A 16,672-nucleotide genomic window follows, 5' to 3' on the forward strand; every position below is an offset into this window, starting at 1 on the left:
CCTTTGGGAGAAAAGAGTTTTTTTTTTTTTAATTTCTAAAGGCAGAATAGGGAAGCTTAATGAGTGAATGCGTTATCATTTTAGCTTCTGTTTATTTCCATGTTTTAAATGTGTATATATAGCAATCATGACTGCAGTAAGGAGTCATAAAAAGAAGCAATTTTAGTTTTAGTCAAATTCACAGTGTTTACAGTGGAAAGTGAACTGTATAGATATTTTCAAGCAAAGAAGGTAGATCTGTTTGAGCTAGAAGCATTTGACATCTCTTTCATACTCATTCATACTCTTATAAGCTATATATGTATATATACATATAGAATCCTTTATAGTAGATTTTAATTTGATCAAGTAAAAGGTTTCATATCACAAAAGGTACGCTATTTAATATACAGTGCTATATTTATTATGAAAGTAATATTACTGATTTGTACTGGAAAGTTTACACCATAATTTTTTTATAGTATTTTTGTGGCAAATTTTAATTTTGGTTCATTTTTTAAAATGTATGTATTTTTTGTTTAGACTCATTGCACTGTTTTTTTCCCCATTTTCAGCGAGGGGGGACCAACTGTGAGACAATGAAGCTCTCGTGGTTATTGTTGATTTTAGATTATGTTCAACCCATGTGACAGTAGGTCATGTTTACCTGTGAATAGCTGGTACTATACCGATGGTACAGTGGATGGCACTGTAGTTGTACATGTTTGCAAAGATGTTTTTGTTGTATTTTATTGTAATTTGCAGATTTTTACCTCTTCAAGGGAACAGATAGTGAAATTCCTTTTAATGAGCAGCAATTAGCATTGAGTTAAGTATGTTAACTCAATACTAATAAACATTAACATCTTTTGGAAAAAGATGTTACATCTAAAATGGAGGAATGAGACAAAAGGGAACATCAACGTTCAGCTGGATGCCATATGGTCTGTCAGTCATCATTCAAACAGGAAGAAATTTGTCATGGTTTTTTCACGGGCTCCATTTCCTTTCTTGTTTACCCTCATGGCACATGCTGTGAACAGCATGCAATGCGACACTCTCAGATTAGCAACCAGATATAACAGCTTGGAACTGGTATGAATGAACCTTGCTGGTAAAACAGTAATTACTGATTCACAGGGAATCTCAGCTCTCAGGGCCTCGTCAGAGAGAGGGGGGGGGGGGGGGGGGGGCAGCGAATGCTGCTGCCTTTGTCGTGTCCCACCCACTGCATAGCACAGGCACACAGGGTCGCTAAGAAAGGTAAAGGCATCAGTGCCTCATTTTTCTTGGCTGCATCAGGCTGTCTGTGCTTCATTACCTCTCTGCTGCAGCTCATCCGTGACAAAGACAACAGACATGTTTACCAACCAGCTTTGATCTGGATCAAATTATATGAGCAGCTAATCCTGGTCAAATACGCCGCGTATCCAGTTCACCGGAAAGCCCGAATCTACCAGGACTCGACGTCTCACAGGTTCTTGCGTAGAGGGTGGAATTCAGCTGACTCCATTTATTTCATACTTTGTAAGGGTCCAAGATACAGAATACTGAATATGAGCACAGGCCGTTGTAGTCATAAGGGTAGTCATAAGGCCTTTTTGCCTCGGTGTTTCTCTACGCAACAGCCTACAGTGCTGGGGATAGGTGGTGTGGGAGGTCAGGGGAGACAGCTTTTGCAGAGCCTGCAAGTAGAGTTTGTGTGTGTGTGTATATGTATGTATGTATGTGTGAGTGTGTCTGTGTGTCCGTGTCTTGGATGCTTCAATTGAAGCGTCCTCATAAACCACAGCTTCTTCTTAGAGATTGAGTGGATGAGTACAGTTGATTTTCTCCTGTGTGAGAGACTCCTGTCCTGGAGTGTGTGTGTGTGTGTATGTGTATGTGTGTGTGTGTTTTTTTTTTTTTGTTTTTTTTTTTTACAGTCGCTCCCAGTAGTGCACTTTCTCTTTACTCAAACCAGTAAGCAATCCTTTATTTTTATTTAGGATGTTCTAGCGTATCAATTGCAGTATGTGGCTGTTCAGATAATTTATTAAAGCGAAATGAAGAATTACTATGACTATGATACTTGTATAACTGTGTATTGTCTTAAATGTTGAAGGTAAAACTCAACTGGCCAAGGGAAACTGAAAGTTCCTTGGCTGAAGGGGACAGTAGTCTAGTGGGATGGGATTATCTTATTTTCCTAATTACAATCTAGCGAGTATGCAATTTCATTTGTATTATTTGTAATTTGTATAATAGCTCTTACAGTAATTCCCTTGTATTTTATTTTCTATCCCCTCCACCCTCCAGTGCCCACACAGCATGCAAATTCTATGTCATAAATCCATGTTGGGTCCCTGGCACTGGAGACCATGCCAGGCTCTGGGTGCGCAGTACTGTAAAATGTAAACCTATGGAGAGAGCAGTCTCATTAAAACAAGTCCTTTCTTTAACATGCGCTTCGTCAGACTGACTCCTGTCATATAGTGTGGTTGCAGCTATTTATGCTGGGGAGTTCACACAGCTTTGAATTTACCTTCATTGTTTGATATACATGAGCATTACTTGAATGACATAGTTTAGTCCTGTCTGGGAGATTATCTTAGTGATGGAGTTCAGAATGTTAAGTGAATGCAATCCATCGACCTTTGCTGGAGACATTGATAAACACATTCTGTACATGTGTCAACTTCACAATGTCCAACTGAAATGCCTTCAGAGATTTTGCAGACCCAGGGTCAGGGGTTAGCTGGAAGAGTTCTAAAATAAGGCACTGCAGCCTGGAACAGTACGCAAACGCACGTCTGAACGGCCGCTGAAAGTACCGCTTTTGGCTCGAGTGCCGCAAGCAAAATAGTGCACATCTCATTTGTGTCTAACAAACAGGAGTCTGAAACTTCACCATCGGCGAGATGACGCACATGCAAATGAAATGCTGGGAATGAAGAGCCATGACATGAGCTGGGCCTCAGCTGGGAAACAGCGATATTTATAACCCATTATAAGAAACACAGCCGAAGAGTCTATGTTACAGAATATTTATTATGAACACAACAACAGGTACAGGCGTTTAATAACGATACCGATCAATGGCCAGGCTGCTATTAACAATCGTGATCCCCTCCTCCACTATGATAAGTCCACAGGACTTATGTCTCCCTGATGATTTTGGTCAGCTTCTGGATCTTGGACTTGGTGGACATGTCCACGTATTTGTCCCCGATGCTGACGATCATGCCACCCAGGATGGAGGGGTCCAGCTGTGGAGAGAGGACAGATCACCCACTGCACACTTAAGCTTTCCTTCTTTCATCATCTTCCATCACTTTTAATAAAGCTTCAAAAAAATAAAGGTACTCCCATTTAAGAGCTGTTTCTATGGCTTTCACCATAATTTTTTTTTCAATCAGAAGGGTGACTCACATCTTTAATAAGGAGGAAGTATTCTGATTCACACAACTCAGTTCCCCAGTCCTACATCAGGCTAGCTAAACTCTTGGACAAATTAATAGTGATGCTCACTGAAGTAATCCTGAATAAGGATCTGCTGTGCAAATTACTCCCAGAAAGAGGCAACATTCTTAGCCTGGGCCCAGTAAAAGTCCACATTCCCAGCAGTCTGGGCCCTGTGTTCTCACCTTGGTCTCCAGCTTGAGTGTCTCTCCCTTCTGCAGGAAGCCGTTCAGGGCTGTTTTCAGCTCCGCCAGGTTGGCCTCATCTAAAGCCTGCAAATGCCAGCAGAAACACACAACACTTCAAAAATCAGACTCTAGTCGCACGAATGGTCCTTTTGCAGTACCACCATATAACTGCCATACCTACTGTACATCCTTTGTTTGGCACTGAGCGTGCACCGAGCTGAAGCAGTGAGCACTGTCTATGTAATAATTCACATTTAAACTTGTGTCGGGTGTTAAATATTTTCTGTGTATCTGTACAGAGTGGTATGCACCTTGTGACAAACAGAGTTCAGCTGAGTAAGTATGTGTGTCTGAGTACAGTGACTCTGGCAGGCAGGCAGATATAACTGTGGATGGTATTGGGCCCACCTGGGCGGTAGTGACAGAGCAGATGACCTCTCCCCGATGGGCACTCATCATCTTGGCGAATGCGGAGATGACATCAGGGGTCAGGGTCAGACGGCCGTTTTCGGCCAGAACATCTGAGGAGCAGACAGACGAGTAACAGGTCATTACTCTATTCTGACGAATAGGTAGCTAGGTTCAGGTTCAGGTAGCTGAACACAATGTGGCAATGGACAAATGCCCCACTGCACTAGTCTAAGTGAAAGCAGCAATTGGGTTACAGGTCTAATTACTATCTCAACTGTCCCACACCATGTAGGGGACAGTCCTGGCCTGTCTCTCCACATGAAGGGGACAGTCTTGCCCTGTCTCTCCACATGAAGGAAACAGTCCTGCCCTGTCTGTGCACATGAAGGGGACAGTCACTGCATGTGAAGAGGCCCTTGCTGAGGACTCACTGATGAGGTTGATGGTGATGGGGGAGAGCTTCTCCTTGGTGAGAGCGTCGTTGAAGGTCTTCTGCTTGATGCTCCGCTTTACGTGCGGGTTCATCACGATGCCGGACAGCTTAGGGTCAGCGATCAGGCCCTGCAAGGGGGGGGGACGACATGAGCCACCCACAAGCTTCATGATTTACCTGCCTAACACCAACTCACTGACAGCAACAAGAATTAAAAACTTAAGTTTCATTTATGTTCATCAGCAGCTGGGAGGAATGTTTGACTCTAGGCTGACTGCTTTAAACAGACCCGGTGCTATGGGGGTGCTTAGGAGTGCATTGCACCCCCAGACAGACCTCAGTGCACCCCCAGTTTTCTACATAGTATTTATTACTTTTTTTAAGACATGACTCTTTGTGCCACCCCCAGAGATGGCAACTATACCCCTCTGAATTTTCTCCTGGCACTGGGCCTGGCTTTCTAACATTCATACTCAAATGTAAAAGTAATAACTAAACAACATGAGATTCACACATAGCATGCCGCATCAAATGGGAATAGCAAATATTTGGAATCATTATACAAACTGCAGACTGCAGCTGTGAATCCTAACAGTGACATTAAGACAAAAAGCTCCAGCTCCTGAATGCAGTGTTTCAGCGTGCAGGCAGACTTACAGAGACACGGGCTAGCTCCTTCTCCACTTGATCGAGCTTCTTCTGCTTGCTGGCAGCCGAGTATAGGGCAGTGGCGTAGCGGCCCTCCACTCCATACACCTGAATGGGAGGCTGGAACAGGGACGTGGCTGTTAACCTGGGAATGTCCTACCTGACCCCAACCTCTCATTTTCTTCATTTGATCCCATTATAGTTTTGAGCAACGTTTTGACAGTGAGCCCCTTTTGACAGTATGGAATCCTTCAGTCTCAAAATTTTGTTTCATCATGGGGAAAAGGCTAATGACATGTTTTCACAGAGCTATGTTATACATTTAACAGCAACGTGGATCTCTGAGGAACGGAATGTACCGAACAAAGTCTTCTATGGTGTAAGAAAGACTTTAACAAAATGGGGCTGAAAACATTTTAACAGGAAGCTAATGGAAATCAGAATGGAAAACAGTTTTTGACAACTGGTCGGACTTGTGTTGTCTTACCTTGACCAGCTTGGCCACTGGTCTGCTCACCGTGGAGCTGAAATGACGCACCTACAGGGCGAAACAGAGGACACAAACAGTGATCATAAAGCTAACTATGACAGATATGTCTCCATAAATCCTGCAAGTCGCTCTGGATAAGAGCGCCCGCTAAATGAATGTAATGTAATGTAATGTAATGAATCCAATATCCCAGCTTCCTGCGAAATGACAATGTTACAACATCCAAATAGGACCAACTTCATCACAAACAAGAAAGCTCAGATAACAGGCTCCCTAATCTGACAACGCAAAAGTGGTACTTCTGCCTATACGACTCACAACATGTAAGAACGGTGGTAAAATGCACTGGCTAGAGGGCGAGTTAATTCCTTGACAGTCTCATTAAGCTTTTAAACCTCAAGCCATTAAACGAACACTAACAACGCTAGCTCATATCTGCAATGCATGAAGACATTCAAGTGAAACGTACAGCGCTTTGTCAGAAACTTGGAAGACGGTGAACTAAACTGAAAAAAATCAACAGTTTAGCAAACGTGGAGACAGAACACAGAACGTTTCTTATGAATGCAGTTCTGGTAACGTCCAAGTTCATTTGAACAAGCAAGGCCTAACTTAGCTCGCGAGCTGGCAAGATGACCGCTGCGCATTCATTGAGTAACTCCTCATAAAACCTAAGCCTCTTACAGAAAATATATTATCTCATAAGTTTCATACAAGACTCATTTAAATCAGGCGTCATGTCCACAATGACTTTACAGATGGCATACCTGCTGCCCAAGCCTGGCTGCTGCCATTTTCTCCTGCAACTGTGTAGGTCAATCCTAGTGCGCATGAACGGATGAAACGCAACAACTCTGCAGGAACACTGGGAGTTGTAGTTTTATGACATTTGTTGCGAAAAGCTTTTTGCACGCCAGGAAGGCATGAGCAATTAGGGTCTTTGTTTTCTTTCTTTCTCTGGCACTTTCATTTTATGGATGACATTAGCTCATATTTTACGCAACGTTATATTTTTGCTTCTCAGCATGAAAATAAATACCTTACCTCTTCAAATCTCAAACACTGCTCTTAGCTAACCTTGACACCATAATCTTTGATTTCTCCCTTACCTCCCTCAGATGTTCATAAATGTTGTGTCACTGGTTTGCTCATATGAAAATACAGTGTTATTGATGTTATCATATTGAATATTCAGGTAAAATACCTGTTGATTGGAGTAACGAGTGACACTTACAATGATCCTAGGCTGAACATTTTTGTCTTTGTCTATATGAATTATTTCACATTATACAAAGTGATTCAGGGTTTAAAAAATTAATTACAATGCATAAAACATAAAATAATATGTATTGTGCCTTACATACTGAAATTACTCCAGCTGTAGTGATAGGTTTGGGACTTATTACTTTCAAGCAAGGACCAACCTAAACAAAGACTGGCTGATTATTTGAGAAACAGATGGCTATTCCAAGCTTGATTTGAAATTTCTCTGTCTTTTAGGACAGCCACTTGGGAAATCAGTTGTTCCAGCTGATGAAGTATGTAAAACAGCGTGCTTGTTTTTGAATTATTTTATGCATTTACTTCATAGTTGTTATTTTATGGGAAACAGAAACAATGACTAAGAAATAAGCACACACTAGAAGACTGCATTCAGAACTCATGTGGCTTTAAAAAGATGTTCACATGGCAAATATAACCAAACTCTAAGATAACTGTATTTCTTTTAAAAAGGAAAGTGAGGCATGTATACATTTAGGGCTGAACAGCAGTGCATGCTGGGAGAGACAATAGGCTTCATCAAACTAAAGCATTTCATCTCCAGTCACATATGAAGTGAGATGCACACAATCTTCCTTTCCACTGACCTCCCCCAGCCAATGGCTGTTATACACACTATCGGGTCCATAGTACACTACAGGAGAGTCAATATCCTCGATATCCTAGTCGAATATCCTCTTACTAACTACAATTAAGCAACTTTTACACCTAGCAAGGACATGACTTCTGTTTAGCTTCAGTGAACTCATCACGAGACATTCTGACAGCCATTTGCGTCAATGCGCTATTTTTGCATACATTTTTCATGAATTACTCACAGTCATGAATCAACATTATTATGACTTCTTTTTGTTATGATATTCTTTATCTTCCTCTTAATATTAACAGTATTAGTGGTAGTTCTGTTTTCACCCGAGGCTGATTTCAAAGTTTTGGGCTGCACCCATCTCCTGTGGACCATGGTGGCTGGGATGCCCCCTTTCCCAGCTGTGCCTGCTCTATCAACAACCTGTTCTGCTTTTCCTACACGTCCTTCTTGCTCCACTCATACTCCTCTGACACCCAAGTTATCCATCTGGCATTTGCAAATATTTGTCTCATATATAAGGGAAATATGAGCTGTAGGCTCAGCAAAATGACAAAACATCTACAGCTGAAACTCAGCTATGCCTTTCCTCTTATGTTTTAGTAATTCAGCTGGGAATATTGTTCCAAGAGAGACAAAAAAGTTCCCCAAAAGTTCCTCAGAAATACTCAAACCCAGAAAGTAGAACAAAATTCTAAATGGCTAATGATCTTAGCAATAACAGCATTCATCTATCAATATATGCTCAAACATGATTAACTACATATTAACTTTTCTGTACTAGCTGCTTCTGCTTTATCGGCCCAAGATGGCCATGTCGATGTTCAACTTAGGGAGAATATCTCATGGCTTTTTAAGGGTTTTTGACTATTAAGGTTAACCTCTTATTCTTCTAATTTTATTGCCCAATAGATGGATCACACGGGCTTTATGATTATAGCGTATTATTATCAAATATTTCGTACAATTTTGATAATTTTTAAAATATCTTAAATGTGGCAGGGAGAGCAGTGCTGCTGACCAAGTTGCAGGTTTGTTGTAATGTTTTCAGCCATGATAAAAGGACAGCAGTTGAAAAGTCACCTTGATTTTGAGATGTAACTGAGTTATTGGTGTTTACAATATGTTTGAAGTATGACACAAGGAGAACACTTAGTTTAACTGTAAACCAGTTCTCACTCTGAAGAGAAAATGAGAGAGCATTTTTCCATTGGGGAAAATGCAACATCATGATGCCTTTACAGAATTCTCTGTTTTTCACCTGTCGGGTTGTAGGTAATAAATAATGTGAATTTACTTACTGTGTGTCACTTATTAATTGTATTTGTCTGAATGCAGTAGATCAGTAACTGCACAGATGTGGCTGTTTCCTTGTGAAAACAATGAATTGTTACATGTTGCATGTTATACCTTTTAGTCAGATACATGGCTTAAAAATTATAGTGGGTCCAAAGGAAATTATGAAGTTGGACACTGGTATCTTTTAACAAAGTATGAGAAAGTAATCATCTGCATCTGGATTTCATGAAAGCAGTTTCAGACTATTTGGGAAATTGAAAATGGTTTCAGAAAACAAGTTTTGTGGCTTAATATTTCACTCATCTGTGTTTAGCACCCAACACGTTTGGTAGAAGTGATAACTGCTCCTAGGATGGGGATATGTGACACACTTTGTGTGGGTTATCAATAAAATATGTCAGCCTACCAAACAGGCAGCATGGTAGAGCAGCATGACTTGATTCCAATCAGTCATTGTCATGCGGTAATCATTTCTTGAGTGTTTGCACTCCTACTTACTCTCAGGGAGTTAGCCTCCACGCACACAACATGGACTGATCCATCAAGTGGATGGCTGATCAATCTTTGCATAATACATCAGTGGCCTCTGACATTATGAATTATTGCTATGTCCTCTAGCCTCTTTTCATCTTCATCTATCGATTTTTTTTTTTTTTTTACAATTATGAATGTCAGCCTCAGTTTACCTATGAATGACAGCGCCTTTCTGTTCTGACAGCTGGCCACTTCATTGTGACAATATCAAATTTAGCATAAATGTGCAGATACATAGTGAAAGTGTCATGGTAATCATTCATGCAACCTTTTGTCATTTTCTGAAGTGAGGAAATGTGTTATTCTTCTGCTAATCGAAAACGTCTTATCTGATTTGCTGTCAACAGTCGTTTGTTAACATTGTTAGTATATAAGATGTTAACATTGACTTTCCTTAGTTTTCTAGTTTCGGATTAGCACAAGTTAACTTGGGATAATGCTTGAGGTAGTGCTTGAATGGTGTCATCCTGATATTCAATGGCCTGGGAGTGTTGTTAGCCTAGTCTGACACTGTTGCTCGTTCAACTTTGATGGATACAATTCTATTCTCTTGTGCTGGACGTCACTCTAGAGAAGAGCGCCTGCTAAACGAACGTAGTGTAATGTCATGTTATGTAATGTAATGCAATGTAATGTAATGCAATTTTACCTCTAGATATGCAGGGAGCTTACTGTACAGTACATCATTCACGAATGCCGAAGGCGACCCTAGTGGGCGTACCAGGCTGACAAGTTTAACTTGTGGGCGTGTACGGGAAAAGGGGAGGCACGAACCTCCAGCGTCCAAAGCGGTAGGAAGATGTAGAAATGAATTGAGTTACTGTCATGGAAAGGAGACAAAGCGAAGTGTGCTCTGTGCTTAGGTGAGCTGGCGAAACGCCTTAATGTATTTGTCACTGAACGAAAGTGGAATGTTTTCTGTAGCTAGTTAAATCGATTGAAAAAAGGATAAGTGAAAATGGTGAGTGTGTATTTCTTCCCGCTTCCCCGGTTTTTATTAACTCGTTAAGTCAGCTACACTTTGAGTAGTCTGCCAAGTTATTACTAGCTTGCTGGTTACCAGCTCAGAAGGAAAGGATCGGTAAAAGGATGTGATCTTATTGTAGTTCGAAACTACGATTAATTTGTTGTGTGGTGGATTCAGTATAAGGGTGGATAAAAAAAAAACTCATGAAATGGCTGGTTACTTGGATAGCAGTCTAGCTAGGAGGACTTGCTGGATTGTATTTAGATAGCGTTGTGTAAGTGAAACATTTCAATGTCTAAGTAAAGCAATAGCTTCAATAACGTGAGTTATCTAGTTAGCTACTTAGCAAACTAACTGACACTTCACAACTAACGTTAACTCATGTGGGAACGAAGACGTCACGCTTAATAGCCGAGTTGCTGTATTAGCGAGACTTTGCTTGAGTTTAGCCGTTGAAATATATAAATATATATTTAACTAGCTAGCTATTTGTGTAGCTATCTAACTAGATTTGTTTAGCTAACCTATAGCATAAAACTCACGCTGACGAATGAATGAATGACTGGATCGAGGCACATCCTCCTATGATAAATTAACATTAGCCATCTAGCTGGCTACATAGCTGTACGCACTGACAAACAAGAATTTACATGTGACGTTAAATTTCAAATTAGCATTCGTTAGCTAACGAATTTAAACAATTGGTTTATAGCGCAGCTAGCTTGATTCTAGTCGAAATGCTTGATACTAACGTCATGTGGTTAAATTCAAAAACGACCACAGAAATGTCTGTGAAAATGAACTTCCACTTGGTTAGCTAGATAGCATCGGAGGCATCCGCAACATCCAGGAAAGACACACACAGCTCAGGGCTGACATTAAGATCCTGTTTGTGATGTGTTGAAGGAAAATGATTGGGGGGGGGGGGCTACTTTAACGGGGTTTTTGATAACGCTTAAGTGATTCACGTGTCAGTTACTTCGGCAGATAAAGATGCTCTGAAAATAATCAGGATGAATTAACTGCAGTAATCTCTTCATGCTCGACATTCTCCTGTTATTGGGAAAGAAGAGTACGGTTTAAATTTACGCACGAAAATTTATTTGTTTAGCTATTTTACACGCGAGGGTAGTCTCACAGGAAACTTGTAACCTTTCTACCGGAAAACTTTGTGTGAAAGTAGGACAACTAGTGGACAAATTTGCAATGTCAATGGGACAAAATAAATAAATGAATGGCTGTGAATTCGTGTAGCGAATTTTATGGGACAGGATGGCATCGTAATGATAGCTTGAAGTTAAGATTGCCTGCTTCTCACCCCCTTATTCGTCGTAATACAACAGAAATATCATTTTTGTTGTATACATTTTTACACGAGTACTTAGTTACCCGTTTTGAAGTATTCCATTTGTCATTGCCCATCCCTTACAAATGTGTATTTTGTTCACGTACTGTGTGATTTGCGTGGACAGGACAGACTTGGTAATTACCTTGGTTTTTGAGCTGTTTTCAGAGAAGTATAGCCATCTGTATTTTGAGATGAGGTGAACTACATACTTTATAATAATGTATGCATTTTCACAGATTCTGCAACAAAACAAACATTACATACACAGAAAGAGACCTGTTGCTATTTACAAGAAACAAGTTTTACTGACTTATAAATCATAACAACATTATTTCTAGAGCATCAAAATGCATAGGTCTACGGTATGAAGCATGATAATTAAACTAAGCTATCTATAAAAATAAAAGAAAAATGCTTAAGCATTGTAACACCATTACAAGCGAACATCATTATACACTTATATTAATTTCCAAATTTGGCTTTGAAATGTTTCGTAGGCCTACTATTATTGATACTGTAGCCTACATAAGCTGTTTTTAATCAATGGCGTTGTGTGAAACGTTAGCTAGCCTACTAATATGAAAGAAATAGCCTAGCCTTCGTCGTGGCCAGAGTACGTATATTTAACATGTTTCATACAGTTGTCTTTACTCCAGATACTGTACCACATTACTGTTTTGAATGTTTCTCACAGATAATGGCATAACGATCATTGCTTTGTCTTACCGAATGGTATGCTGCCAGTTCACACACAAGCCACCTGCTGCTGCCAACGTGTGTAAATTCTAATTGCTGCTGTCAGTGAAAGTGCTGATGATGCTCTGACACGCAGCGGACACTAAATAACAATTCTAAACTGAATTAAGTATGCACTCGTCTCAGAGGAGAAGTTCTCAGCCACTGATTTTTTTATCAGTTGTATTTAGCTTCAAATTTTATTTTTAGCTCTAAAGAAATTACCGAGGTCCGCACCTCAGTGACCTCATAGCTGGTTAAGGGGCACACGCGCACACACACACACCCCTTTATTCTCTTGGACCTCATTTACAAATACCCCTAACCCCCCTCCCTCAAGTGTGATCATCTGAGTGGATTTTAGGTGGATTGATATGAAGAGAAAGAGAGTACACTATCTTGGAAAGAAGTTCTTTGCTGCAAGTTTTCTTAATTAATGCTGGCGAGTCAATCCCACACACATTTCTGCTAGACTTTTTGCAATGCGTATGCAATGCGTATGCAATCCTTTTAGCAATCGTGACCTGAGTGGGCACAAGTGAAGATCATATAAGCAAAACATTGTTTCAGTGTCAGGGCTTGTTGGAGAGGAAATTCTTGTTAAATGACAACTATTATGATGATCCAAGTTAAAAATTGCTGCTGTGTATTGAAAAAAATGTGGCAGTTGGTGCTTGAATGCACCACTTGAATGAAAGGTGCTTGAAATTGCTAAGGGTGAGAATTTGTAACTGTAGTATATGGCACTGTGGAACTGCCATTTTGTGTTACTTTAATACAGAAATATAAATGTTTTTTTTGTTTTCTGTTGGTATTCATTTGAATTCTAACATTTAATCTTTGTGATTTGTGAAAAAAATAGGTTAAAGTTGGATTCATTATGTAGCCATGTACGTTTCGCTTTTCAAAAATCCAGGGCATTGACTTATCAATAAAATAATGAAACTAGCAGTTGTGAGTTTGGATTTGCAGTTGTAATGTGAAATGTGTTCTGCAAGTATTTGCCCTGTTATGCCCTCTCACCATCTACAATGCATCTAATTCAGTCTTTGTATTGTCTTTGCTGTCTTGCAGGTATATAACTAGCCCTGTCTCCAGCAGCTTCCCAGAATTTCCCCAATGCATCATCAGAGTGCATGGGTGGTGGATTATCTTACCAAATTGACCAGATTGTGAAATCTACCATTTCCATTCAGACAGCAAACCAAAGGACAAACCATTCTGACCAGTCCTGAACCGATACTTAATTCATATGAAATTTGCCGATACAAAGTTAATTTTTATCCCCAGAGCAGTACACTTTAAAATAACTGGGTCTAATCTGATCTATATTTTTAAACATTGCCAGAATGGTCCCTGCAATGGAAGCCGCAGACATTGCTGTTGTGGCACTTTACTTCGTGCTGGTCTTATCCATTGGCTTCTTTGCCATGTGGAAGGCTAACCGGAGCACAGTTCATGGCTACTTTCTAGCTGGACGTTCCATGACCTGGGTTGTCGTCGGGGCATCTCTCTTCGTCAGTAACATCGGCAGCGAGCATTTCATCGGCCTGGCAGGATCGGGGGCGGCCAGCGGGTACGCCGTGGGGGCCTGGGAATTCAACGCGCTGCTGCTCCTGCAGCTTTTGGGATGGGTTTTCATTCCAGTCTACATCCACTCAGGGGTGTACACCATGCCAGAATACCTCTCCAAGCGCTTCGGGGGGAATCGGCTGAAAGTCTACTTCGCTGCCCTCACCCTGCTGCTATACATCTTCACGAAGCTCTCTGTGGACTTGTACTCGGGGGCTCTGTTCATCCAGGAGTCTCTGGGGTGGAACCTTTACCTGTCTGTGATCCTGCTGATCACCATGACGGCCGTGATGACAGTCACCGGGGGGCTGGCGGCCGTCATCTACACCGACACGCTCCAGGCGCTTCTCATGATCGCTGGCGCCGTCACCCTGACAGTCATCAGTCTGGTGAAAGTCGGGGGTCTGGAAGGGGTGCGGACGAAGTACATGCAGGCCATCCCGAACGTCACCGCGATCCTGGCGTCCGGCAACTTCACCTACACCAACACCTGCCACATCCACCCCAAGCTAGATTCGCTCAAGGTTTTGCGCGACCCCTTGGACGAGGACATCCCTTGGCCCGGGTTCCTCCTGGGCCAGACCCCGGCCTCCATCTGGTACTGGTGTGCCGATCAGGTCATTGTCCAGAGGGTACTGGCCGCGAAGAACATCGCCCACGCCAAAGGGTCGACCCTCATGGCGGGTTTCCTGAAGATCCTGCCCATGTTTATCATCGTTATCCCAGGGATGATCTCCCGTATCCTGTTTCCAGAGGAGCTCATCTGCATCAGCCCGGAGCACTGCATGGAGGTGTGTGGAAGCCCGGCAGGGTGCTCCAACATCGCCTACCCTCGCCTGGTCATGAACATCATGCCGGTGGGATTGCGAGGCCTCATGATGGCAGTGATGATCGCTGCCCTGATGAGTGACCTGGACTCCATCTTCAACAGCGCCAGCACCATCTTCACCCTAGACATATATAAGATGCTGAGGAAACACGCATCGTCCAGGGAGCTGATGGTGGTGGGAAGGCTCTTTGTAGTCTTCATGGTGGCGATCAGCATTGCTTGGGTCCCAGTCATTATTGAGATGCAAGGAGGGCAGATGTACCTGTACATTCAGGAGGTTTCTGACTACCTCACCCCACCTGTCGCTGCCCTGTTCCTGTTGGGGGTTTTCTGGAAGCGCTGCAATGAGACCGGCGCCTTTTGGGGAGGGGTAACTGGTTTTGTCTTGGGTACCATCCGCTTGATCCTGGCCTTTGTGTACCGGGAGCCTCGCTGTGATCAGCCCGACGACAGGCCAGCTTTCATCAAAGACATTCACTACATGTATGTGGCGGCCATGCTGTTCTGGAGCTCTGCAATGGTGACGGTGGTGGTCAGCCTCTGCACTTCACCTCCAAGCAAAGAGCAGATCGCCACCACAACCTTGTGGGGGCTGGACTGTAAGGAGAAGCTGCCAGTGAAAGACGCGGAGGAGGCCTTCAAGCTTACTGACAGGGGTCCGCATCACTGCAATGGAACCGGCAGCCTGCATAAGCAGCTTCCCTCGGACGTCCAGAAAGACAGGGGTGTAGATGAGGCGGATATCGGGCTGCTGGTTCCTCCTGTGGACCATCCCACGACTCCCGGCCCGGAGACTTCGACGGCTGTGGAACGCTGTGGAAACGGCCATGCAGGCCTGGTGCATGAGCCCTGTCCTGAGGACGGTGGCGGCACCGTCGGGGAGGGTGGGAAGTGCACAAAGGTGATGGACTGGTTCTGTGGTTACAAGGAGCCAGCAGCAAAGGCCGTGTCCAGTAACGCAGAGGAGGACCAGCGCCTCATTGTGGCGATGCTTCACGAGCCTCCCAGAACCAGACTGGTTCTCAACCTGGGCCTGGTGGCAGTGTGCTCTCTAGGAGTCTTCTTGTTTGTCTATTTCTCTTTGTAGTGTGCGACTGGATTGGAAATGAGAGATAACAGCACCGTGAAATTTGCAAAGATTTGCTATGACAAGTGATTTGGACTCTGTAATATTTACAGCTTCATAAAGGGTTCATATTGCAATAATTAGAATAACTTTAAAATGATGCATTCCACAGCAGCTTTTGCAGTGAAGAACCTGTGATGACCTGATAAGGAGTCATCAAAGGTTTAAAGGACAAGTGGGGAAGACCCAAATTTTATATTTACCATTACTAAATGAATTTTGGAAATTAGTTTATTTTAAATAATGATGGGAAAGAGAATAATGAAGTAGCCTTTTGTTAAAGAAGGTGATTAAAATGTGAAATCTGCCATATATAAATATATATTCTCAGATATTACTCTAGCATTCAGATTTTATCAGCATACAGTTTGTCTGGATTATAAATATTTAGCAGTGTTTTTGGGATCATGTCCTTCATAAATTATAACTATTTCCAGTGGTACATACTGTAGTAAGAGCACTTCATGAAATGAGTATGGAGGCACTAGAAAACTCAACAGATTTGCTATGTTGAAACAAAGAAAAGCAATTTAAATCCCATGTGCATTAATTGGGATTTCCTAATTGCTCTGGCAATGGTTTTAGTCTGAACTTTTAGTTTTGTTTGCACTGCCTTTAAACAAAAGGCCACGGTGGTCTTGGTTTTGTCAGAAAGCGTTTGTGTAATCGTAAGTGTAAGGTATCTCAAGTGTTACCCACCACACAGTAGGTGTGCCATCGGTCACTACCCCAAGAGACTGTCCCTTTTCTGCATATCCTCACAAATGTTTCAAATAAATTATATTTTGAAAATGGCCACTGTATT

The 16,672-nt window shown here is 42.1% G+C and overlaps 2 protein-coding genes across 3 annotated transcripts; one reads left to right on the forward strand and one right to left on the reverse strand.

Moving 5' to 3' along the window:
• Positions 1–2,989: 2,989 nt before the first annotated feature.
• On the reverse strand, positions 2,990–6,431 carry LOC118785530 (ATP synthase subunit O, mitochondrial-like). The gene is made up of 7 exons (XM_036540247.1): positions 6,358–6,431; positions 5,588–5,638; positions 5,110–5,220; positions 4,451–4,580; positions 4,017–4,129; positions 3,606–3,692; positions 2,990–3,227 (listed from the first exon to the last, which is right to left on the reverse strand). Exons 1-7 carry the CDS (start codon positions 6,382–6,384, stop codon positions 3,117–3,119), a joined length of 630 nt encoding a protein of 209 aa, XP_036396140.1. The 5' UTR covers positions 6,385–6,431; the 3' UTR covers positions 2,990–3,116.
• Positions 6,432–10,117: 3,686 nt separating this feature from the next.
• LOC118785528 (sodium/myo-inositol cotransporter-like) lies at positions 10,118–15,971 on the forward strand. 2 transcript variants are annotated; one of them, XM_036540246.1, is made up of 2 exons: positions 10,118–10,153; positions 13,415–15,971. In XM_036540246.1, the coding sequence occupies exon 2, from the start codon at positions 13,690–13,692 to the stop codon at positions 15,826–15,828; it is 2,139 nt and encodes a 712-aa protein (XP_036396139.1). In that variant the 5' UTR covers positions 10,118–10,153; positions 13,415–13,689; the 3' UTR covers positions 15,829–15,971. The 2 variants fall into 2 exon arrangements, with proteins under 2 accessions (XP_036396139.1, XP_036396138.1); XM_036540245.1 differs by having other exon boundaries at positions 10,137–10,251.
• Positions 15,972–16,672: the final 701 nt, after the last annotated feature.

Source organism: Megalops cyprinoides, chromosome 11, assembly GCF_013368585.1.
Source record: "Megalops cyprinoides isolate fMegCyp1 chromosome 11, fMegCyp1.pri, whole genome shotgun sequence".
Lineage (NCBI taxonomy): Eukaryota > Metazoa > Chordata > Actinopteri > Elopiformes > Megalopidae > Megalops > Megalops cyprinoides.